Source organism: Squalius cephalus, assembly GCF_949319135.1.
Source record: "Squalius cephalus genome assembly, chromosome: 25".
Lineage (NCBI taxonomy): Eukaryota > Metazoa > Chordata > Actinopteri > Cypriniformes > Leuciscidae > Squalius > Squalius cephalus.
The window spans coordinates 8,918,577-8,942,290 of NC_137146.1; the positions used below are offsets into that span (position 1 = coordinate 8,918,577).

General features: G+C 37.5%; 2 protein-coding genes across 15 annotated transcripts in view; one reads left to right on the top strand and one right to left on the bottom strand.

Annotated features, from left to right (window-relative positions):
• Positions 1-352: 352 nt before the first annotated feature.
• On the top strand, positions 353-17,050 carry zmynd11 (zinc finger, MYND-type containing 11). Of its 10 annotated transcripts, none has more exons than XR_013820231.1 (17): positions 353-541; positions 3,315-3,446; positions 4,845-5,004; positions 6,210-6,233; positions 6,566-6,598; positions 7,880-8,041; positions 9,012-9,089; positions 9,201-9,293; positions 9,360-9,447; positions 9,527-9,582; positions 9,679-9,756; positions 9,836-9,954; positions 11,101-11,344; positions 11,438-11,506; positions 11,589-11,882; positions 11,964-12,217; positions 14,669-14,745. XR_013820231.1 is itself a non-coding variant. In XM_079863747.1 (17 exons), exons 2-17 carry the CDS (start codon positions 3,331-3,333, stop codon positions 14,789-14,791), a joined length of 1,923 nt encoding a protein of 640 aa, XP_079719873.1. In that variant the 5' UTR covers positions 375-541; positions 3,315-3,330; the 3' UTR covers positions 14,792-17,050. The 10 variants fall into 10 exon arrangements, 8 of the variants coding, with proteins under 8 accessions (XP_079719873.1, XP_079719876.1, XP_079719874.1 ...); XM_079863747.1 differs by having other exon boundaries at positions 375-541; positions 12,032-12,217; positions 14,669-17,050; XM_079863750.1 differs by lacking the exon at positions 3,315-3,446 and adding an exon at positions 4,666-4,722 and having other exon boundaries at positions 375-541; positions 12,032-12,217; positions 14,669-17,050.
• dip2ca (disco-interacting protein 2 homolog Ca) overlaps positions 15,376-23,714 on the bottom strand; it is a 99,126-nt gene continuing 90,787 nt past the window's right edge. For all 5 annotated transcript variants that reach the window (XM_079863744.1, XM_079863743.1, XM_079863742.1 and 2 more), the window contains 6 exons: positions 22,278-22,339; positions 20,616-20,673; positions 20,453-20,527; positions 20,188-20,362; positions 19,992-20,115; positions 15,376-19,149 (listed from right to left, as the gene is read on the bottom strand). In XM_079863744.1, the coding sequence (XP_079719870.1) occupies positions 18,897-19,149; positions 19,992-20,115; positions 20,188-20,362; positions 20,453-20,527; positions 20,616-20,673; positions 22,278-22,339 (747 nt within the window). In that variant the 3' untranslated portion in view covers positions 15,376-18,896. The remainder of the gene's footprint in view (positions 19,150-19,991; positions 20,116-20,187; positions 20,363-20,452; positions 20,528-20,615; positions 20,674-22,277; positions 22,340-23,714) is intronic.

Consider the following 23,714-nt stretch of genomic DNA (forward strand, 5'->3'; position numbering starts at 1 on the left):
ATTTACATTTATGAATACAAAAACTAGTAAAATAAGGCCCGGTTTCACACACAGGGCCAGGATTAGGTCTTAGTTTTAATTAGGACATTTAAGTAGCTTTTAAAAACGAGCCTTAGAAGAAAAAGAAAAAAACATTACTGGTGTGCATCTTGAGACAAAACAATGGCACTGACATATTTTAAGATATGTCAGTGCAAGTTGCTTTCAGTTAAAACTCATATTTGCATTTTAGACTGGGACTAGGCATATACCTTGTTTGTGAAACCAGGGGAAAATGTAGGCTAGGCTAAGTTAAAGTGAAAAAAGCTTGAAGGTGAGACGTGCAAAGTAAAGAGCGCAACTCCTGCGTCCTGCCACTAGAGTTCTCCCACAGCCTATACTGTGTGTCTGTTTACCCCCTCCGAGCTCTCAACTGTGGCCGGGCTCCTCCAACCAACCACAATTCTGACATTTAACTCCGGAAACACAAATGTAACCAGCGCTGCGTTACATCCTAAAGTGCGACTGAACGGCGAGGCGTTTGATCAGCTGTCGGACAGCGGTAAGTAAGCGCATAAACCGGATCGATTTCATGACATTCACGGCAAAGAAGAACAAAAAAATCCACTCCCAACTGGTTGGTTTTGTCTAGAAACGAGGGAGGGATATCAACATGGCGTCCGTGTAGCTCACCAACCAACCAACCAACAAGAATGTCTAGGCACCGATGAAGGTTTTCCCTCCATTTGCAATTTGATTCGATTATTAATCGTGATTCCTTGCGGTTTGGTTATATGAAGCGCGTGACAAAAACAGCTCGCGCGTTTACGATGTCCTAACGTTTGTAGTTTTGCGACTCTTAGACATCCGTATGTTGTTTCTTTTAGGCACTGTGACCGAAAAGCGGGATTTGCGCTGGATTTGATTGATCATAAATGAGACCGGCAGCTGTTAAAGTCATCGTGGTTTTTGAAATGACATTATTTTGGTCGCTTCGTTGATATAAACGTGTTCTTAATGCTTTTGCGCCATACATTCCAGCACTCTGGCTGTGGATCACATGAGCTGCTGTTGCTACTGTAGCCATCTGTGGGCGGTTTAAAAAAACACTGGCAACATTTGTAGACTGTAATAGTGTGAATAAAAGTTAAGATTGTTACAAAACATAACGTTGTTGTGGTAATATTCGATCAGGAAGCGATCGGTTCTCATCCTTTCTGCAAATGTATTGCGCAATAAAGCGACAGGTCTCGCTGGTGACATCAAAGCAGCACTCAGTGAATTTTGCTAACTAATTTTTTGTTACTTTTTTTTTTACACATAAATAAATACAATTAAAATACGCATGATTAAGAATGTAGATGTATATCAGTCTTCCACAAAGGCGTTTTGATTGTACATGGAGCGGGTCGCCACTTCATAGGTGCTGCTATGTTGACGTCACGTGACCAGCCATGCAAATGACCATGTTGCTAGTAGTGATGATAATAATGCTGAATTCGGAACCGCATACTACTTAGTATTTCTGCCATAGAAAGATACTGTGTGGTAAAAGTAGTAAGAGTAATGCACTAGTATGCGGTTCCGAATTCAGCAAATGGGTAAATTCCAATCAGAATGAGCATCCTTATGCCCTACTCACTCAGAAGGGCAGAGGCCTTGAAGTGGGGACTTTGGAGGGAGCAGGGCACTTGTGTGTAATAATGATGCCGTTTGGAACGCACTTGGCAAAGGGAGCAAAGCAAGACCACGTAATTTCCTCATTAGCTTCACATGGATACAAATAAATGTACATTTTTAATGATGTTTTTAAAATATGCTTTATATGTGTGTGTTACCGATCTGCTCTTAACTTTATAAGTTATTAAACATGAAGCATTAAAAACATTTCTTACCTATGAAACTTTTTTTAAACTAAATATGAAATGCATGAGAAAAATGTGTCTATATAACAACAAAACAACTTGAATTATTGTTACGTTAACTCAAATGCTTTGGCCATATCTAAATCTAAATGAATTGTGAGGATTTGCCACCCTGGGTCACATGACAATAAACAATTAAATCACTTCCTTGAATTGACCATTTTAGCATGGTAACACATGTTAGCTCCCTTCGCTAACAGACTGGGCCCTTCGCGAAGGGATTAGTTGTTCACTTTCGTTTGGAACGCCCCTACAAATGGCGTCTCCTTCCCAAAGTGCCCTTCAAGGATGCAGAAACGCCAGTTGGAATTTACCCAATGTTTTACCTACATATAACAGTTTCAGGCATGACCAAGGTGTTTTACAACAAAGTATATGATAGACAGGTGTGTTGTTGTGACCAGCAGTATTTAGTATTCAAACTTCATGCATCCAGGCCAATAGGAGTCAGTTAACCACAACAGAAAGCACTAGACATTAGAAAACTGAGTGGAGTTTTGAATGTTGTAAAATGCAAATGACTAAAAGTTTTTTACCCCCGCATGAATAATGTCATGGTGTTGCATATCATTCTACGTCTGTTCTTTCCAGACATTATTTGTTTATTGAAATGGAAACAACATTTGTCAGCTAAGGCTTTACAACATTGTTAGATTAATGTATTGTACCTCGAAAACTGTTATTTCCGTAATTTAATTAATGAGCGTGCCTTGTTGTTCTTATTCCTGGAAACTCATTAGAACATGCTTTCATTAATAAATTGCAGCGTACAGAAGGAGTTTCAGAACCATCTGGCAGTTGATTGGAGAAGCTGTAACTTACAGTATGCACAACAGCATTAAATGTGACAGTCGTTTTTATCTGTTCTTCATGCCACATGGAGACCTAAAATACTGCGGGCACTTTGCAGAGTGAATACTGTTGAGGTTTTTTATAGAACTTGTTTTGCACTCTACATGTCATTTTGACTGTAAATCTCTGCTGTTCTGTTATGATGATGGGAAGGACTATATTTAGTTTTTCTTGTTGTTGGCTTTGATATCCTCTGACATTAACAGCAATGTTCTGAGGAGTTTTATAAGAAAGCTTAATGTTTAACCTCGTGTGGTTATTTGCAAGAGCTCTTTATAAAGAGAACAGAGAGTTTAGAGTCCATTTAGATGGAGACTTAATGAAGAAGTTATGTTTATTTTGGTGCCATTTTCTGAGAAGATCTATTGTTTGTCCGCAACGATGAAAAGGGTAATCATTCATGAGATGGCACCGTTTAGATAAATGTTGCAATTTAATGCTCTCTCTGACAAGTATTTTACATTTTGCTTATATGCAAACACCTAGGCTCTTAAGCCTATCCTTTGTTTATTGTAGGAAGCGTGAGTTTTTGTTCAAGGGTTTTGGTATTCATCCTAGGTTGGAACTGGCCACAATGTCAAGGGTGGTGAAGAAGAGGCAAGCGGACCCTAAGGTGGTTCAGTATGTCTGGTCGGCCATTGAAGTCATCCGCAATCAGAAACAAATCGCAAACATGGACAGAATCTCAAAGTAATTGCTTTAACTCGACTCCCTTTAATAACACTATCGCATTTTAAAGGGATAGTTCACCCAAACATGAAAATTCTGTCCTCATTTACTCAGCCTCAAGTTGTTCCAAACCTGTATGAATTTCTTTCTTCTGCTGAACACAAAAGAAGATATTTTGAAGAATGTTTGTAACCAAACAGTTGTAGGGCACCATTGACTTCCACAGTATGGGGAAAAAATACTATAAAAGTCAATGGTGCCTGACAACTGTTCTTAAAAATACAAAGAACAAAGACATTTATACAGGTTTGGAACAACTTTAGGGTGAGTAAATTAGGGGTGTAACGGTTCTCGGTAAAAAATCAAACCATACCGTTCTCCACCCACGGTTCTTGCACCGCGGTTCATCTCAAATCTGACGACGCATATATAATATGGTTTGTTGAAAATACTGTGTAAAACAGACAGAGTTCGGCTAATGTATGTTTCTGTCGATGGATACACATTCTGGCTTCCCAATACTTTACAACAGTGATGTTAAAAAAATTAGACAAAACAGTCACTATTTGTAAACTTTGTTCAATGCGAGTGCTGTATGCCCTAATATGACCAGTCAATTTAAACATTCAAGCGCAGGAAGATGCGAAAGTGCGCACTCATCTATCAGGCAGCACACAAATATTGAGTTATTTGTGAGAAATTTTGTGTTTGAACGGACAAATTCACACAAAAATGATGTCAACGTGCCCATCTTGTCGAGTACCCTATTCCTAGCAAATATAGTCGAGTATCCTATGCCTAGCAAATATAGTCGATTATGTCTTGAGTGAACGTAAACAGTCGAGAAAGACTGCGCATGTGTTCAGTATCAGTGTATTGGATCAGTGCTTTATGTCTTAAAGTGACAGCAGCTTAATATTCCTGCTGTCTGTTTTCAGTGTTAATCAAACAACAAAAGACAAGGAAATCACTCACTGCTCTTGACTGAATAACTTTTGTAACTTTAATATTTAATGTATACAGTGAAATATGCTATTTTATTTTACATTTGATTACTTTATTCAATTTCTGTACCTGAAAACTTCTGTTAGACCTACCTGAAAAGCCTCAAACAAGCACTGTTTATTTTAGTTGTATCTTTGGTCTATTGTATTTATTTGTGCTGTTGCTTGTAGTTTGATTATTTGTTCTTATTTTCTTTATTGTTATTTGACAGTAGTCCTTTTTTCCCTGAACATAGCACATACCGAACCGTACTGAAACCGTGACCCTAAAACCGCGATACAAAAACCGAACCGTGAGTAATTTGAACCGTTACACTCCTAGAGTAAATGATGACAGAATTTTCATTTTTGGGCGACCTATACCTTTTATGCATTCATTTAAAATATCTTAAGAGATGGCCTTGTTTTCATGCAGATATTTAAGTCGTGTGTATGGGATGCACCCTAAAGACACGGCCAGGCAGCTCGTTCTGGCTGTGAAAGACGGTCTGGTGGTGGAGACGCTCACCGTCGGCTGCAAAGGCTCCAAAGCCGGGATCGAACAGGAGGGATACTGGCTCCCAGGAGACGAGATGGTGAGACATATACCAGAGCATGTCTATTTTAAACAACATACTTTTATCTACATGCCTCTTAGATAAAAAATGCGAAAGGTAAACATGGCTTAGTTTTGCTACACATTAATCAAATGAAATAAAGAGCTCAAAATGTAGATATGCTGCTGGCTCCAACACAGCCATGAACCTCTGAAGTCCATCAGCAAATATTTGATTAGTTGCTTAGCTTATATGGACCAAAAAATCAGTTGATAAAGTTCATGATGTTCAACAGTGAGTTTTCAGCTGTAAACTTCCTCCATATGCACTAGTAATGGTAGATGCAGATGTTTCAGTGCCTTCACCAGCACATAGAGACATTCCTCTGCTGTGTGAGAGAGCATGTTTGAAGGAAGCACTGTTTGTTTTTGGGGAATGGCTTACAGATAGGAATATATGCATTCATCCCAGTCTTCATCAGCCATGCGTGTCGTCTTCATTTAAAAAAATCCCCAAGTCTTGGCTTTTTTTTTTGCATGAAAGCCCTTCCTACATGCACACTAGGTTCAAAAGTTTGGGTCAGTAATTTTTAATTTATAAGGATGAATTACATTTGATCTAATGTACATTTGATACTTTTGATCACATTTTTTCCCCAATAAATGCAGTTCTTTTTATACATCAAAGAATCCAGAAGATATGTTATACATATTAACATGTGAAATATTAAGTAGCACAACTGTTTTAACATTGATAATAATAGGAAATGTTTCTTTGAGCACCAGATCAGCATATTAGAATGATTTCTGAAGGATCATGTGACACTGAAGAGTAATGATGCTGAAAATTAAGTCACGTCACCACAGGAATGGTTTATAATTTTTCTCAAATATTTTAAAATAGACAACAGTTATTTGAAATTGTAGTAATATTTCACATTATTACTATTTTTACTGTATTTTTGACCAAATAAATGTAGCTTTGGAGCATAATAAGCGGCTTTAAAAAACATAATCTTACTGACCCCAAGATTTTGAATGTTAGTGAATGTAAAAACAGCATATTTATGAATATGATAGCAGTGTAGATTAATGTTCATGTTGTAACTGCTGAATTCCGGTACTTCTCACACCAAACACCCACCTGCGAGTCCCTAACACGGAGCGCCTGTGGTTAGTTTCAGCCAATCCCAGCTCTCAGATTAGGATTTTAAACAATGTTTTTTGGATCACTTGCAATCGCAGGAGCAGATGTCAGAAGGAAGCAAGGTATGTTCACGTCCAGTTGCTGTGATTTCTTTAATTAACAACATAATCTGCCCTTTAGTTAATAGTATGTGTAACCTGCGCATGGGACAGCAGCTGAACTGAAAGAAGCTTCCATGTGGCCTTCAGACTTTTGCCTCCAAATCTGAAATTTTCCATGAAATCTAAATCGTTCTATTTAAGTATCAATCTAAATTTTATGATAATACGCACTTTTTATACTGGTATCTGCGGCTATACTGGCTTTATGTCACTTCAGTGCTGTTCTGTGTGAGGTTTTGTGCGCCTTGTTTTGCCAATGAATGCTCATTTTTAGTGATTTCTCTCTTCTCTAGCCCTCTTTGCCTACTGATGCTCTTTTTCAAGATGTGCGTATGCTTCACATATTAATCTTACATGTTTTACAAATCAAGATTTTGTTTTTGTGAGATTTTTATGTCAATGTCAAGACCAGTTCAATGTCAGAACCAGTTAGACCTGTGTTTGCTGAGCTGTTTACCAGGGCTAAGACCAGTGTCAGAAGTTAGCTTTTCTTTTTCAGGATGGAAATCTATTACCTGTAAAGTTAAATCAACTCATATTTTTGAAATATTATGCATTATTAAGGTGATTTTTTTTTTTTGTCACTGTCTTTGGCATTTTTGCTTTAAACCCCTGTTAACATCTTACACTGGTTTAGCCCCATTTTAAAGGTAAGAATAAAAACGATTTGTAGACAGTACCAGCATTTTCCGAAGTAAAACGTTTGCCAAATCCTTGAGATTTTGTACTGTAACCAGATCAGTGAAAATGGTGGATTGTCTCTGGTGTGTGTTGGTGTGTTTTGAGAAATGTACTATAGATGGATGATATTTTTAGAGGATAGTGTTAACACATGGTGGATGTGATCGTGGCATGTGAGAATGTGATTGCTCACCGTTTCATTCAAAGAGTATTTTGTCATATTCGAGGTTTGATTTAAATGGCCATTTGATTGAAAGTATATAGTGGTATTTTCTTTGTTTTAAATCTGTAGCTTTCTTAGTCTTTGAAAGTGTTTAATCAATGTAGAACAGGCTTTAAGTCTTTACTACTACACGTATTGTTCAGAAGCATTGTAAAAACATGAAAAAATGGCCATTTAAATGGATCCAAAAAGCCAAAATGTAACATGCTTGTGTTCCTCTCATAATATAAACATATACACCTACAATCTTTTGATTGATTGTTTCTTTATTATAACTAATGAGTGGGGTTTTATACTTTTGCTTTCTCTGTCCTTTACTGATAATCATATAAGAACAGCTCTCATACTCTGCGTTTTCTCGGCTTCAAACTTGATTAATATATATACACAGTATACATACTTGTATATAATGAATGTGAAAGTAATGTTTCTAGTGATTTTTTTCTAGACTACATATTTATTATTATTATTATTACTAATTGCCTCTCAGGGCTCTGGTCACACTAATTTGACAGAAACCCCAGAGTCAATATCTTAAAAGCATTTCAAAGTAAGAGGGCTGATCTTAAATCTATTTCCCAAGATTGTATTTGCAGGTTATTTGCAGGACAAAGCTTTCCTGGATCAGTGGTGTTGTTCCCGGGAGCTTGGTGGTGGCCCAGGTGGGCGGGGATGTGCATTACTATACTTGTGTGTGTTTCAGGACTGGGAAGCAGAAAGTCACGACTGGTACTGCTTTGAGTGTCACCTTCCCGGAGACGTGATGGAGTGTGACGGCTGTTTCCGAGTCTACCACCTCCGTTGTTTGTCTGAAGACCACCGGCCACGGGACTCAACCTCCCACTGGCAGTGCGGCATCTGCAGGGTGGGTACAGAACAGATGTGCCCAAACTTTTTACAACAAAAGAGCAAAAATCCAACTTGACTGAGGTCCACAGGCTGAAAGTGAAAGTTTCTAGGGTTGCATTAGAAGAACGTTCTGAATCTTGACTTGTTGATGGAAATTAAGCTACTCTAAGTTCAGAGAAATTAAAACAATTATGCTAATATGTTATCTAGAGTATTTTGAAGTGCCCATGGAAACAATTTTGTGCATAATTAATGCCGCGATAAACAGTATTACCAAATACCGGGACACATCTACTTCAATAGCTTGTTTTTTTCTAGGCTATATTTTTCCCCTCATGGCATGGCGGCCCAAATCAAAGGTCATCATGGACCAACTGGTTGGGCATCTTTAGTACAGAGAGACGATTAGAAAACGACTAGTTGAGATTCTGCCATTTTTGCTGATAATCATTCATTGCTCTTTATACAACCTTCTAGGGTCATAGGGCTGGAGCATATGCTAGTTTCTTTAGCTCATATACACTATATTAATTTGCCCATTTGCTGATTTTGCTTGGCAACAGCTTATATTTAGGATAATAAACAATATTATAATTATTATTGAATTTTTTTCTTATCATTAAAACTAGAATATTTTATTTAATTGTGGATATAGTAATGATCAGAGATATATAATATATATATATATATATATATATATATATATATATATATATATTCAAATAGAAATGACATTGATATAATAATAATCTTTATAGAAAATTTCCCAAATGTATAGCTTTTATAATAATAGTAAAATATTACTGTATTATTGATCAAACGAATGCAGCTTCGGAGAGAGAAATCTTTTGTAGTGTAAATTTGAAATGCATGTTTTTGATTTGGTTTTGTGACTGTTAAACCCCCAAATGCATTTTTTTAAAGTTACCATAAATAATGATGTGGTTATTGAGTCATTAGTTTCTTATGGTGTTGTTTACTAACAGGGCAGTAAAAGGAAGAATTTGAACAAACAGGAAATGATGACATACCTGAAGTTCATTCTTGGACGCATGAAGGAAAGGGTGCGTATCACATTTTAGCTCCATACTTTTTCACTCTAAATCACGTAGAAATGAAGCTTTTTCTCCACGTGCATTTTTCTGTTGAGATGTGAAGCAGATTTCTTCTTTCAGGCTGTGGACCTGCACAAGAAAGGAAAGGAGACAAAGCAACCCGTGTACAGAAGACTGATCCACACACCTCTGGATGTGGAGAACATACAAGAGGTACACTAGTAGAAACATGTTCCATCAGCCTCGGCATGTTCTCATGCGTCTTCTGTTCCCCTGCAGAACATCTCAGAGGGGAAGTACAAGAGCTTTGAGGAGTTCAGGGCCGACGCTCAGCTTATAGTTCACAACACAGCCATTCTGCACGGAGGTCTGTACCGCAGTCATCAGTGTGATTTATGACACAACTCTAGTGTCAACTTAACCGATTCCACATTCTCTGTCAACAGTCAACAGCGATCAGACGGAAATTGCGAGACTTCTTTACAACGACACATGCCACGAGGTCAGACTGAGCAAACAGTTGGAATTTGAAGCTTGTTTAAGCACGATTTTGTACCCTTTATGAACAATGAATTATGCAATCATTTGTTTGTTCCAGCTGAATGAGTTAATGTTGTGCAGACACTGCTTCTATCTCTCGAATGCACGACCGGACAACTGGTTCTGTTTCCCTTGTGTAAGCACAGACACACACTCATTCCTGCAGATTTGTGTGTGATTTGTGTGTGTATAAAACAATGTTTGTCTGTGATCAGAGTCCGAATCATGAGCTGGTGTGGGCTAGGATGAAGGGCTTTGGTTACTGGCCTGCCAAGGTGATGAAGAGGGAGGGCAACCAGGTGGACGTTCGGTTCTTTGGTCACCAGCATCAAAGGTGAGCCTCAGGTTATAATAGGAGCATGAACAATATTTGATTTAAAAGGAGAGTCACAAGACTTCAGAAGTTCATTCTATACTATTGACTCATTCTATACTATTGACGCTGGGTGATATACCAAATATTCACAACATATTCGCAGTGATTTTGCTGGCAGTGATCTTGCTATAAAATAAATCAACATTGGGAAAATTATGATTTTACCCCCGGTTTTAAAGACAAGGCTTATGCCTAGTCCCAGACTAAAATGCATGTTTAAGCTGTTTTAACTGAAAGCAACTGATCTTAAAATATGTCAGTGCCATTGTTTTATCTCAAGATGCACACCAGTAGTTTTTTTCAAAGGCCCTTTTATAAAAGCTACTTAAATGTCCTAATTGAACTAAGGCCTAATCCTGGCTTAGTCTGAGCCCTGAGTGTGAAACCAGGCCTTAATGTGTTAAGTTTTTTTTACCATTTAAGTTTACTAAAATAGACTAGTTTTGCTATCCTCCCTTGTCTTGAGACTTACGATGCTCATTAGGATGTTCTAATAGCACTGATAAGTAAAGAGTTCAAATTGTCCATTTCATTAAATCAATTCAAAATTGATTCATGGATTTGTTTCCGTCATCATTCACAAATGTGGTATGTTTCAAATATTAGAACGTTTTAGTAAAATATGTAGGTAAATATTGATATTACTTTGGTTCATGTAAACAAAATTCTGTTCTTACAGTGTTGAAAACAATTTGATTTAATTTTTATTGATGTTTAATGCAAGTTGTAATTTATAAATAATTATTTTAACCTTTATATATGTATGATAATTTGGAGATTTAATGCTTAACTAAATGTATGATTTTAAGTTATAACATTAGGTGCAATTATTATAATAAATATTATTATATTTAATTAATCTGATTAATTATTTGCTAATTAGGTGTGATTAAGTAGTATTTTTTAATAATTTCACAACCCCATGTATTTATATTTTTGGGCTTTTGTGTGTGTGTGAGTGTATGTGTGTGTGTATGTATATATATATATATATATATATGTGTGTGTATATATGCACACATAAACAAGTGTAGACCTGGTGTAAATCTGTATGTGGAGAAACCATCTTGTGAAACTAGCAGGCTCGTGTCTGTCTCGCTGCAGGGCATGGATTCCTTCTGACAACATCCAGGAGATCACGGTCAGTGTGCAGCAGCTGCAGGTGAAGCGGAGCTCGGGCTGGAAAAAGGCATGTGATGAGCTGGAGCTCCACCAGCGCTTCGTGAGGGAGGGTCGTACCTGGAAGGGGAAGCCGGAAGAGAAGCATGACCGGTCGGAGAGGCACGAAAGACAAGAAGACAGACAGGAAGAGGCGGAGTCAAGCATCTCTTCCACATCCAACGAGCAGGTTAGCACTTTGGTGGCACAGAAATGTCAAAATTCACATTTTGTTGAATTCACATTCGCATTATTTGGAATCTTGTTCTGATCTTTACGGCAGTCAAAAGGCAACCAGGAGCCCAAAGCTAAAAAGAGCCGCCGTTCCCAAGTCGCAGAGCCCAAAGAAGAGGTTTGTAATGCATCATGTTTATTGAGTGAGATGTGGCATTGAGTTCATGTTATCCTTTACCATCTCCTTGCTGTTCTATCAGGAACCAGAGCCCGAGATGGAAGCCGTCAGCTCCAGCCAAGAGATCCCAACAGCTGTTCCACATCAGCCGGAGCGTATGTCCGTCTACACCCAGACCAAGAAGTCCGGCTCGCCGCCTTCCTCCTCCTCACCGGCCACCCGCATGGTACACCGAGGCACACAGACGCTCAACGAGGGCAACTGCCAAAACATGTGCCACGACAAATACACCAAGATCTTCAGCGACGTTAAAGAAATGATGAAAGCGGAGAACAAGCGGGAGACCGAACGCGTCCTGAAAGAGGCTCTGGACAAGGTGAGGAACGTTTTTTTCATTTCGGACTTACATTTGGCTCCCTCTTGTGGCCAGATTTAAAGATACCCCTTTTCCTCCAAGAAAGCCACACTGTTGGTGGAAAGGGGGGGAAAATCGCAGCAAACTCAGCAATGTGGTCGTCCTTACAGTTGCGAGGGGAGATGGAAGAGGAGAAACGGCAGGCGGTGAACAAAGCGGTGTCCAGCACGCAGGCTGAGATGGAGAGAAAGTGCAAACAGGTGAAGGAGAAGTGCAAAGAGGAGCTCATGGAGGAGATGAAGAAGATGGTAGCTCAGCATAAACAACTTCTTTCCCAGACCAAGAAGAAGCAGTGGGTGAGTGAACCTTCAGAACATCTTTAGGTTTGATACAAACTGTTAAAACAACCAGATTGTCAACAATGCAATAATGCTTTTGAGTCTGTTTTCACCCTAAAGAGATACATAAACAATTAAAAGATGAGTTTGATTTTCTGGACACATTTTCAAAGTTTGGGTCCCTTATTAAAAACCATGCGTTTTATTTTATTTATTTATTTTAAGTATTTTAAAAGATATAACCATAAAAATAAAAATAAATACACCTTTTGCAACTGAGCCAATTTTTTTTGAGAGGTTTTAAATTGTTTTGTTTTTTGCCAGAGGTTTTAAATGATGTTATTCAGACTAGTTAGTTAGATTGGTCTCAAATACTTTTGTAAAATATATTTTGCCTGTTTTATGTTATTGATAAACATGAATATGGTCATCTTTTTCATCTGAAAGTGAAAGTTATGCAAAAATAAAATTAAAAAAACATTCCAGAGTAATATTGATTAATAAAATTGGAAAATGAATATGTAGGTTTTCAAACAGACTTGCATCACAGTGGTTTTTCTGTAGTTCAAGTAAAATTTGAAATTCCAAAGAATTCCCTGACTTTTTAATTAATTAAAGGGGGGTAATAAATATAGTAATGATAACTGCAATATTCAAACGCTGAGAAGTTACTGATCAGTTACAATATGGTTTTATTTTTAAAAAATGTTATGATTTATAAGCTTATGTTCCACCAGATTCTGAATGCATTATGCGAGCTAATTAATGTAAAAATAGTCCTGAGTGTCTGAATCAGACAAAGTTGTCATGATCTGATGAAGAGCATTTCCTCCTGGCATCAGTATGTGAACGTAATTATTTTTCGTCTTAGAGCTTGTTTTCCCCAGAAGTGCTAATTTGCCTTGTTGTATTTACAGTCTATTTATAGCTTCTACCTGTGGCTAGGAGACGAGAAATGGTTCTTCAGCATATTATTCACCTGAGCTTCAAAATTCTCTTCTGGGAAATGTTGCAGCTCTGAGGGCAGAATTAGGAAATGAAGATCAATTACTTCCTGACTAAATCAATACTGTGTTGTGGGCTTGTGTTATTATTCTGTAGATGAAGAGTCGGGTTTAGTTGGTTAACCTGAATAATGAGGCTATTGAGAAACTACCATCACCCGCGCATTTTGTTACCTTGTGTTTGGGAACAAACGATGTTGTCCAGTAAGTTAGATCTTGTCCCTTCCCTGGAACCATATCTTTTGTTGGTGGTGCAATGTTACTGTTAACACTGCGATGTGACATTGCGTGCTCCTAATATAAAGTTTCAATCGCACGTATGTTTGCATATATCCGTCCATCTTTCATTGGAAGCAAGGGCGTTCGAGCGATAAAGAAATACCAATGTATAAGAAAATAAAGAGCGGTATGTGCTTGATATTTAAAATAGTTATTTAAAAAAGCGCAATATGTTCCGAAAAAGAACTATATTCGGCACTCGCACGTTGACAGGAAACTTCCCGTGCGCGCGCGCGCTTTACCGCCTGTCAGAGCGCGCGACTCCCGTCGTTTCACGCTAGAACTGTCAAAAACACACAATGATGTTATAAAATGCGTCTTGGCGAGTATTTACGCAACGTTGGTTGTGGTTCTATCTCAAGTGAACGTTGTCAGTTTGGAAAATCGGTTGTTTGTTAACACATTAAATCTGTGCATTAGGTCTGCAGCCTAAAATACCAGCTTTCAGTGTTAGGCTATCAAACAAAAAAAGAATAAGATAGAATCACTCAGTCTTGATTTGAATAACTTTTGTATCTTTAATAAAAATCAACAAGACCTACTTGAAAAAACAAACGTGTTGCATTTATTTGTCCTATTGCATGTGATTTGTATATTTGTTCTTATTTTATTACTGTTTGCTTGTCTTCAATAATTTTCTTCAACTTTTTCCTTACATTAATTCAACAAATTGTTACTTGGTACAGTAACCTTATTTTTTAGCAAAAATAACTATAACGTATATATTATTGTGAAATTACTCACCTTGTGATACAAGATTTAGGTCATACCGCTCACCCCAGTTCTAACCATAATCAAAATGAGAGTTTTGTGCCTTTTAGTCCACATACGCTTTGAGGCTAATCTGTATGATAGTGTGCTCCTAAACAATGTGAAACTCAGATTAACACACAATTTAGTCCCCAAAGATATTGATGACTCATTCTGCACTACACAGATTTTTGTCCAATCAAATGCTCTCTAGAATGAAAATATCCCTCCCCCTTCAACGGACTTAAATTTAGCCAATCATGATGATTGCATGATGTAAATTTAAACCGACTGACTTTTTTTTAAAAGGGAAAAGCACTTTGTCCAACCCAAACGTCCTGTTTCATTAGGAAATGCACCAATATGAATGTTGAACCAGGAATTCATTTCTTGGCAACTCTTTGCATCTCAGTATCCTCTTTATTTTATTTTTCAGTGTTATAACTGTGAAGAAGAGGCGATGTACCACTGCTGCTGGAACACGTCGTACTGCTCCATCAAATGTCAGCAGGAGCACTGGCACGCGGATCACAAACGTACCTGTCGCCGGAAGAGATGAGCTGGCCACGCCCCTCCTCTCGACTCCACCCATCTACAAGCCACGCTATTGGATAGATCATGGATTCTTGATTTTTAGCCAGCATTTTAAACCCCAGCTCCTAAAGACACTTACCTGAACATTTTACTGAGTTGCGGTGGACGCTAACAGGACAAGTGAGCACGGGATTTCACGTATTCCTCGTAGAGATGGGTTTTATGTTTGGATTTTAACGGTATCTCTTTACATATCCTTTTTTTTTTTACCCTTTTATTTGCTGTACGACGGAAATCAGCCTTGCTTGCATACAGACTAGCTGAAATGTGAAGTACTAGTAATCTTTTTAAACAACTTAATCTGAAGCTATGTAGATATTTGAATTTTTATATGAGCGAATCATGTCTGCCTCCTGCATTGAGTGAAGTTGGTGCTTTTAAACTCGACGGTTGGTTTTATCAGTGGTTGTGATGTCTTTTTTTGGGGAACAGGGTTTAAAGATGGCAGGTCATGTCTGTCTGAATGATACAATCTTCCATTAATCAATATGCACATTTCATGGTCACACTTTAAAATAGGACTTTTAATTTTTAACAAAAAAAAAAAAAAAAAAACTAAACTAAATTATGTGCTAATTTTGGGGTCCATTACGGTAGCTTAAGTGTACTAAATGTTTGCCAAGTGGGATCTTTAGTGAGGTTCATAAGTGTGAACAAAACCTGGTGATTTCGTGTCAAGATCCTTAACCAGACTTAAGATTGTACAGAGATCAGAGTAAATGAAACAATCAGAAATGATCGCTTTAGGGGTTTATCATCGAGGATGACTTTTCATGGCACTTTCTGACCTGAGGGAGAAGTTAAAAGGATAGTTTACATCATTTAAATTCAACCATAATTTACTCGCCTTCAGGTTGTTCCAAACCTCTTATGTGCTGCTCAACGAAAGTAAATGGCTTGACTTGGTCTCCATCCACTTTCACTTTATAGAAAAGAGCAGCTTGGACACTTAAACATCTCATTTTATATTTTTCAGTTAAATGCGAATGGAATGACATGAGGCTGAATAAATGACAAAATTTAGGTGAATTATTGTCCTTTTAAATATTGCAATAACAAAAATTAAGTAAAAATGAGGTAAGATCTATCTTTAGAGAGTTTTTGAGATGTCGACCAGGGCTACGATGCTTTTGGGAAGGAGAATCAATCAGCTGAAGGATGTAGGGGAACGTGAGGTCCTTCTTTAGTGTTTTTGCACAGATCCATATGTGCGTGCACCCGTATTCGGTCTCTCTCTGAAGTTCTGGATGCGTCTTAAATCACGTCTAATACATCCAGGTTTCTGTCCTGGCCTGTTTCTCTTTCTCTCTCGCTCCCTTCCCAACCTCACTGTTGCACTACATGTAAATAACTGTTTGCCGCTAACCGTGACTGATGACGTTTGCACGTTAGCATATGTACATTTCATGAGCGCATTAACTATGTATTTGATAAAGGAAAAAAAAAAATATTTGTGATATAACGGTAATTTGTTCCATTCCAGTGTGCATGAAACCAGGTTGTGTGAACCCTATTTTGGACTCTACGTTAATCATTGCGTGTCATCAGTGATGCAGTATGTCTCCTTTTTTGTTTTCTAGGGTAATTTGACACCACTTTGTAATTGCAAGTAACCCTTTTTGAAATGTATTTTTAATTTATATTTATGCGGACTGAGTAATGACTACTGAGAATTTCCGACACCCAGCGAGAAGTCTGGTAAACAAACACCTGTCTTTCATGTGCATACGAATTAATGTGGTGTAAACGTTTTCCCCTTTCTTGCATTACATTATGTAACAGTACTATGTATAAATAAAACATATCAACCGGTGTTATTTTTTGCTCTTTTTCTTTTTCAAATTTAAAAATGACAAATTTACCAATCAAAGCACTTTATTGCACCATATTTTGTGAATGTAGGCCAAAGCAGGCTTCTATAAAAGTGTCATTTAATACTTTTAATCATGTGTACAAAACAGAATTTCAAACACACCTGCACCATACAAAATAAATTTTGTTTTTTGTCTTTTTTTTCTCTAACCAACAATATTTACATACACCATGCAGACTCTCTCACGTAAGTCCAGATTTCCAACAAAAAAAAGGGAAATAACTTCACAGATTGAAAGTTATGTGCACATTTCTTTCTTTTTTAAAATGGGGAAACGTTTCTGCTTGTATGGGAAAGGCAACACTAAAGCTTCTGAACGGGTTAAGACTTCTTTCCTTCATTTTTTAAAAACAAATAGACGAGAGAGAAAAAACAAACAAAACATTGCATCGTCACTCTCTGAACAAGTGTAAACTCAGTTCCCATACACAGTATTGACGTCTATGACACCGTTTCCAAAAAATAAAATAAAAGTTTGCATTAAAACTAAGACCTCAATGAGGCCAGAGTGCTGATATCTGATTGCAGTAGATCTCCACGATAATCATCTGACGTCTGCCTGGTGAGGCAGGATGTGGCAAAGAAAAGAAGAAAATCCTGAATACTCAGTTTCGGCATGGCGATTTAACGGATTGCCAGCACTAAGTTCAGAAAACACGTCTCTTTTAATGCAGCTGGTACAATGGTAAAATAACGTCATGGTTCACTTTTGTTTGCATTATTATAGCCAGTCGGTCATGTTTCATGCTTTGCCCATATTGCAAGTGCCAACAATATGCCGGCATTCATTTAGCATGTATTTCCCACGTAAACCGATTAAAACCAAGAGCTTAATCCATTTCACGTGAGCTGATTGGGACTGAAAGTAAACTGCGAGTCATTAACGTAAATGTTTCATGGAAATACCTCCTTGACAGTCTGACTGATGCATTATAAATGAAAACACTTTGTTGATGTTTGAGCGGTAAACAAAAATGCATGTGTAAAAAGCTTGTGTCAATAAATAATAATGAAATCACACAGAAAAACGATAAAAAACAAGTTAAAAAGTCAATCCAAGCAAATAAAAAAACCACAGCGGAACAAATTGCGGTGAAGATTTGAGTCGTAAAGCAAATGTAAACAAAATTCCAGGCACATTTTTAGGGTTCGTTTTCTCTCAGTTAAGGGTGTAGCGTTTTAGTTTCAATTAGAAAAACCGAAGCGTTTGTTCACGCGCATTTGACATCATCTTGAAAGTCCTATGAGTTTGAATTTTTATTATTAAACGTGTGGGTAACGTTCGATCGGTCAGTTGATTCTTTCTACAACAGACACCATGCAAGTGGGAAGTACTGCATTAGAAATGTTTCATTGGTGATTCGTAGATCTTATTTTATATATATATTTCTTTTTTTTATATATATTTGTATGTATATTTATATTTTTACATAGACTTGATGTGATACTACTCACTCAAGATGATACAATGTTTTATATCAGCAATATTATTTAATGAGGAAAACATTTCCAAATGTCTTCGCTCACCAATTCTAAAAAGAGCAAAATAAATAAGAACTATTATCTGTACATAATTACACAATATCAACCGACTTTGTGTTCACCTTCAGTTTTGTACAATGATATTAAACATGGAGGAATCGAAAAAGCAGGGGACGTTTTTTCTTCTTTTTTGCTTCCTGCTGCTCGAGAACATTTACAAAGGTTGAAAAACGAAACCGGCAAATTGCTAAGGACGGCTGCGACGTGCGTACAAATGTAACTTTAAGTTGTCGTTTTACCTTTTTTTTTTAAAACAAACGAACAGAAATGGCGTCCAGAGTGTCTGATATCACGTGTACTTTCAACGAGTTACTCCAAATCATCGGGAAACTTAAAATGCACATTTCGCCACAGTATGCAGATATTTAAAAATACCCTTCGCTCATAGTAGGGTGGAATAAAAATGAATGATGTCGCAACACCTCACGTGAAAAAGCGACACGCACACAAGCAGAAGCAGAGGCGATTCTTCTTCCCATCAGGAGACAGAATCCTTCCGCCAATCAGAGTTTCCGTTTGGCTTTGTCAACGCTTCTCAAAGTTTCTCCCAGTAAGTGTTCATTCGCTGAAGATCGCCCAACCGGTCACCGTCAGTCGGCAAAACACACGCACGCAAACATACATACAGGCGACAGCATCCACGCGTACACTCATGCTACATGTTATATGCCACGTAGATGGGGTCCAACTGGTCGGCCAGAAAGCCGTCTCGCAGGTGCATCCTCTGTTTCTCTCCGCGAGAGTTGATGGGAATGACGCCGATGTCCACCACGACCACCACTCCCACGATCAGGTAGTGCTCCTCCAGGACCGCGTTGGTCACTAAAGGAACCAGGTCCAAAGCTTCCTGTTCCGAACCTTCCAGCTCCACGACCACAACCAACAGGTTGGTCCAGGGAAACACAGCACTGAAACAAACACACATCAGTTCATTTAAAACACGTCCTTTTTGACGGCCATTCACACTGACAGTGGGTAGCAACCAACAAATTGACAGGAAGTGATTAATTTTTTGGGGCAATTGGTGATTTGAGGAGGCAAAATATGTCTTAAGTGATGTTTAAAATACAACTGCTGATTTGGATTTCAGATCAAGAAATCTATAATGAAATTAAAATAATTGACTGACAAAATGCCTTATGATGCCTCATGACAGCGACCTATTAGAACAAAAATGTATGGTAATTTTTTGTTATTAAAAAAATATTACCTTTAAATGTAATCTTTACAAATGTTCCACTTTTCATACTATAAATAATAATATTGTGAATATTCACTTGCAGAATGTAAAATGACTGATTTTAAGTTTTAACTTATTTAGACAAAATAGTATAAATAGTATACATTTTAATATCAAAAACACAGATTGTACAATTTGATGAATACAATTTGAGTGTTTTATTTTTCATTTATTTAGATAAAATAGTATACATTAATGAATACAATTTGAGTGTTTTATTTTTCATTTATTTAGATAAAATAGTATACATTAATGAATACAATTTGAGTGTTTTATTTTTCATTTATTTAGATAAAATAGTATACATTAAATGTCAAAATAAAAAAAATAATTTGACTGATCTAGTTGTTTAATTTTTCATTTATTTAGACATAATAGTATAAATAGTACACGTTTTAATGTCTAAATAAATAAATGGCCAAAATGTATACATCAGTGCATCCCTAAAAAACAAACAAACAAAACAATTCTTAAATAAGGTACTTGGATTGGAAGTGTGAAAGGTCATACCATTCCATGATGCTCTTGTGTGTGCGTATCACAGAGGTCTCTATGTCGATGGGATGATACCTCATTCCTCTCAACTCCATGGCTTCATCCAGAGCACCCACTACATACAGAGCGTCATGCCGCTCTGGAAACACAGAGGATGTTAGCGTCATTCTTAGACCTCAAATTAAACTGAAAATCAAAGGTGCATAATTACCTCCACTTGCATCTGTAAGTTCGGTCCTGCGGAGGAAGCCCAGGTAGCCGGTACGTGCCCACACCGTCTGCGTATCTCCGAAGCTCAAGTGAGAGTTGAAGTGATCGGACTGCAGGGCCTCGTCTCCATACACCGTGAAGTAACCGCTGCCATTATGAGAACAGTGAACCCAGATCTAGCGACACAAAACAGACCAGGAACACGTGACGTCGTAAAGAGCCACAGATGATTTCCACTTGACCTTTATCCTGCAGAATGAACTCACCTCTCCTAGATGAGAGTCTCCCAGAGGGCCCTTGGTTTCAGGATTGGCGATGATGATTCGAACTCCAGGTAAAATCTGGTAGAGGATGAAATTGAGATTCTGTAATGTAATAACTGAGAGATACACAGCCAGATAGACTCAAAGTGATGTTGTTTGCAGGTACCTTTCCAGACTCCATGAGGGGGAGACTGTGTGGGGAGCCTCGCTCGACCAGCCGCACTCTGAGCAGAAACAAGCACACTGTTGCTTTCCTGACAAACTCTCAACTACCAGCTCATAAACAAGCGTACACATGCCTGATGTCATTTTCAAGAATAGATCCTGACACTCATGAGTAAATAAACACAAAATTATATTTCAGAGTGAGCAGGATAAATATACATATGCATACAGTACAAACAAATGTGTACAAAAACAGCAATCACACAAAAAACTTTTCTTTTGCCAGAGTTGGAAAAACGCAGAGTACTTGCTCGATACTTCGCCATTTTGAGGTTAACGACCAAAAACCAGACCAGATTAGCTGATTATCATGGGTATTAGATCCCTTCGTGTTATGAGTGGATGGCATGACCAAAATCTTCTATCATGCTAACTTTATATATCAGAGTATTTTTTATTTTTTTATTCTGTCAGTAGGTAAACTCACAGAGCCCCGCACATGACATGCAGGGAAAATAGTTATATTGTGGCCACAAATTAAGAATTCATTCCCACGACTTACTAATACATCAGCACGTTTTACTCATTTGTTCCCACCCTGAACTAATTCGTTCCCTTGTTTTTATTTATTAAAAACGATGGGACAAATTACTTCAACGTGGCCATGATTTACTAAAACAAAGTAACAAATGAATAAGTCGTGGGAACAAATCCTTAATTTTCAGGATTTACTAAAACGAGAGAACTAATTCTTAATTTGTGGCCACAAATTATATATTTTTGTCCTCATGTCATGTGCAGGCTCCGTAAAAACGTGTATATTTTTTTTATTATAATGAGAATGTATTATTATATTTATAACGTTTTAAAGATTTAACGAAATAGACCTTAGTAGATATCTATTTAATGAATGTAGTTAAAATATTAATGAAATATGTTGAACAATACATTTTTTAAAACATTTACTGAATTTTATATTATTACAATTACAGTTTAAAAATCATTGCATTTTTCATAGTTATTTTATTCTATTGACAGACATTTTTAACAGTAAGAAATAAAAAAAAATGTTTTATACAACTAACATTAATTAATGTTTGGGCAAAGTAAATATTCTCCAGATAATATTTTAAATACTTTAGTACAATGACAATATAAAAGCCAATTATTTATTTAGTAAAAACACGTTACCTTTATAATATCCGATTTAATATTTTTCACAATTTTTGAAAATCCCATATAATATATGTATATATATGATGGAAATTCAACAAAAAGTAAATATAACAAATAAATTCAACAAAAAGTACAACAAATTATTATATACTGACTTCAACAACCATGTGGTAATGCTGTACTTCCTCTTAATTTTGCTTGATGCACACAAACCATAAAAAATATTCATAACAAATATATGCAGTCTGGCAGCACCACAACAAAAAGCTAACAGAAAAAAGTACAGCTAGTTTGTTATTATATGATAAATGATATCATTATTCCAGCATTTTATCAGACACAATTCACTGTTCTCTAAATATCACCAGCAGCATTGGCCAATATTAAACCCATATTGTTTGACCATAAATCACAGCTCACTGGAGTAATTTCCATTATCAGTATTTTGCCGATTTCTCCACAAAGCTTTTTGTTATTAATTTCTCACCTGTCGTGTCGTAGAGCTCTCATGTCCACGTACACAGTAGTCGGGTCCGGTCCCGATGTCCCCTGAAACGCACACCATGAAGGAGTTAACCAGGAGATCCACACTAATACAGTTCCTACTGTACAGAAAACTATGAGTGTTTTTCTAGGGGAAGGGTTCAACTGGTCAATTTCCTCAGGGTTAACCCACTTCAGCTGTTAACTAGTTAGTAGCAGAGCCTAGAGATCACAGACTGAAAATGGTGGAAAAGATGAGGGGTTTGGGGGAAAAAAAGGGCAAGACAAGCAGCAAACTGAGGAAGAAACAACCCAAAATTTGAACAATCACCCTGAAAGGCACATGGTTATAAATGATGCCGTGAATGGAGGCGTTTTAGAGAGCAGAGCGAAAATAGGAATCGTTTATGAAGCCGGGATGACAAATGTGTGGGTGTTTGTGAAGCAAGAAAAAGACGGCCACAGATGAAAGCTGACAGAACCTTCAAAGATCTGAATGTCTGCTTGAGGTGAAAGCGCCCCAGTATTGCAGATCTTTTGCCACTGGGTGAACGGGAGAGCTTTATAAACTTAGATCTGCCTTAAGGCTCTTTCAGACTCCCATCAGAGCTTCAATGCACCTTTCAAAACAAGCGTAATACGATGCTTTGACCTACACAAGAGAAGTGCTGCAGATATTGTCACAGACGGCCAAATTTGGGGCTTGTTGCCTTTATGTTATAGGGTACAAAAAGGGTAAAAGTGCCTTTAACGATATATCGTACAGCATTATTCTCTCTTTATTCTTGTTCAGATTTGTTATGTCAGACGAACTGTCCTGTATTCACTGGCCGCATTTTGCAAGGTCAGCAGCAAACTGACTGTCTGAGAGTGTAACTATAGCATTTAAACTGCGCATAATGCGTCGCTCCTTTTTGATGCATTTGGGGACTGTCGACATGAGACATGTGAAACGGCCTTTATGAGACAATACAAATGAGAAATGAACAGACAAAATACAAACAACTGCTGCCTTTGAGTGCAAGCTTCAAATGAACACTCATCATCTTGATCAAATGAATGCAATTATTTTTCATGACTGATCATTACTGAACTTGCAATGACTGTTCATTATGAGGCACTCGGATGCCCCAATTCAATCTAAATGAGAAAATATCTGCAATTGCAGTTCACAAACCTAACCGGGCCAGCAGAGGTCTCCCTGAGTCTGAAGCACAACAACTGGCTCTGTCGACAAGATACGGTCCTTAGAGACACATTTCAGATTACTGACTCACACAGAGCTGGAGTCTGTGATATTTCATGTGTAGGCACTCATGTTCCGAACAAAGCCCCTTGTGTTTGTGATGTCACGGTAAAACAATGTGGCGGACAAGGGAGGGGAAGTACGATTCCACCTAATGGCTGTGATTATAGAGCTCTACGCTACGGGAACACTACT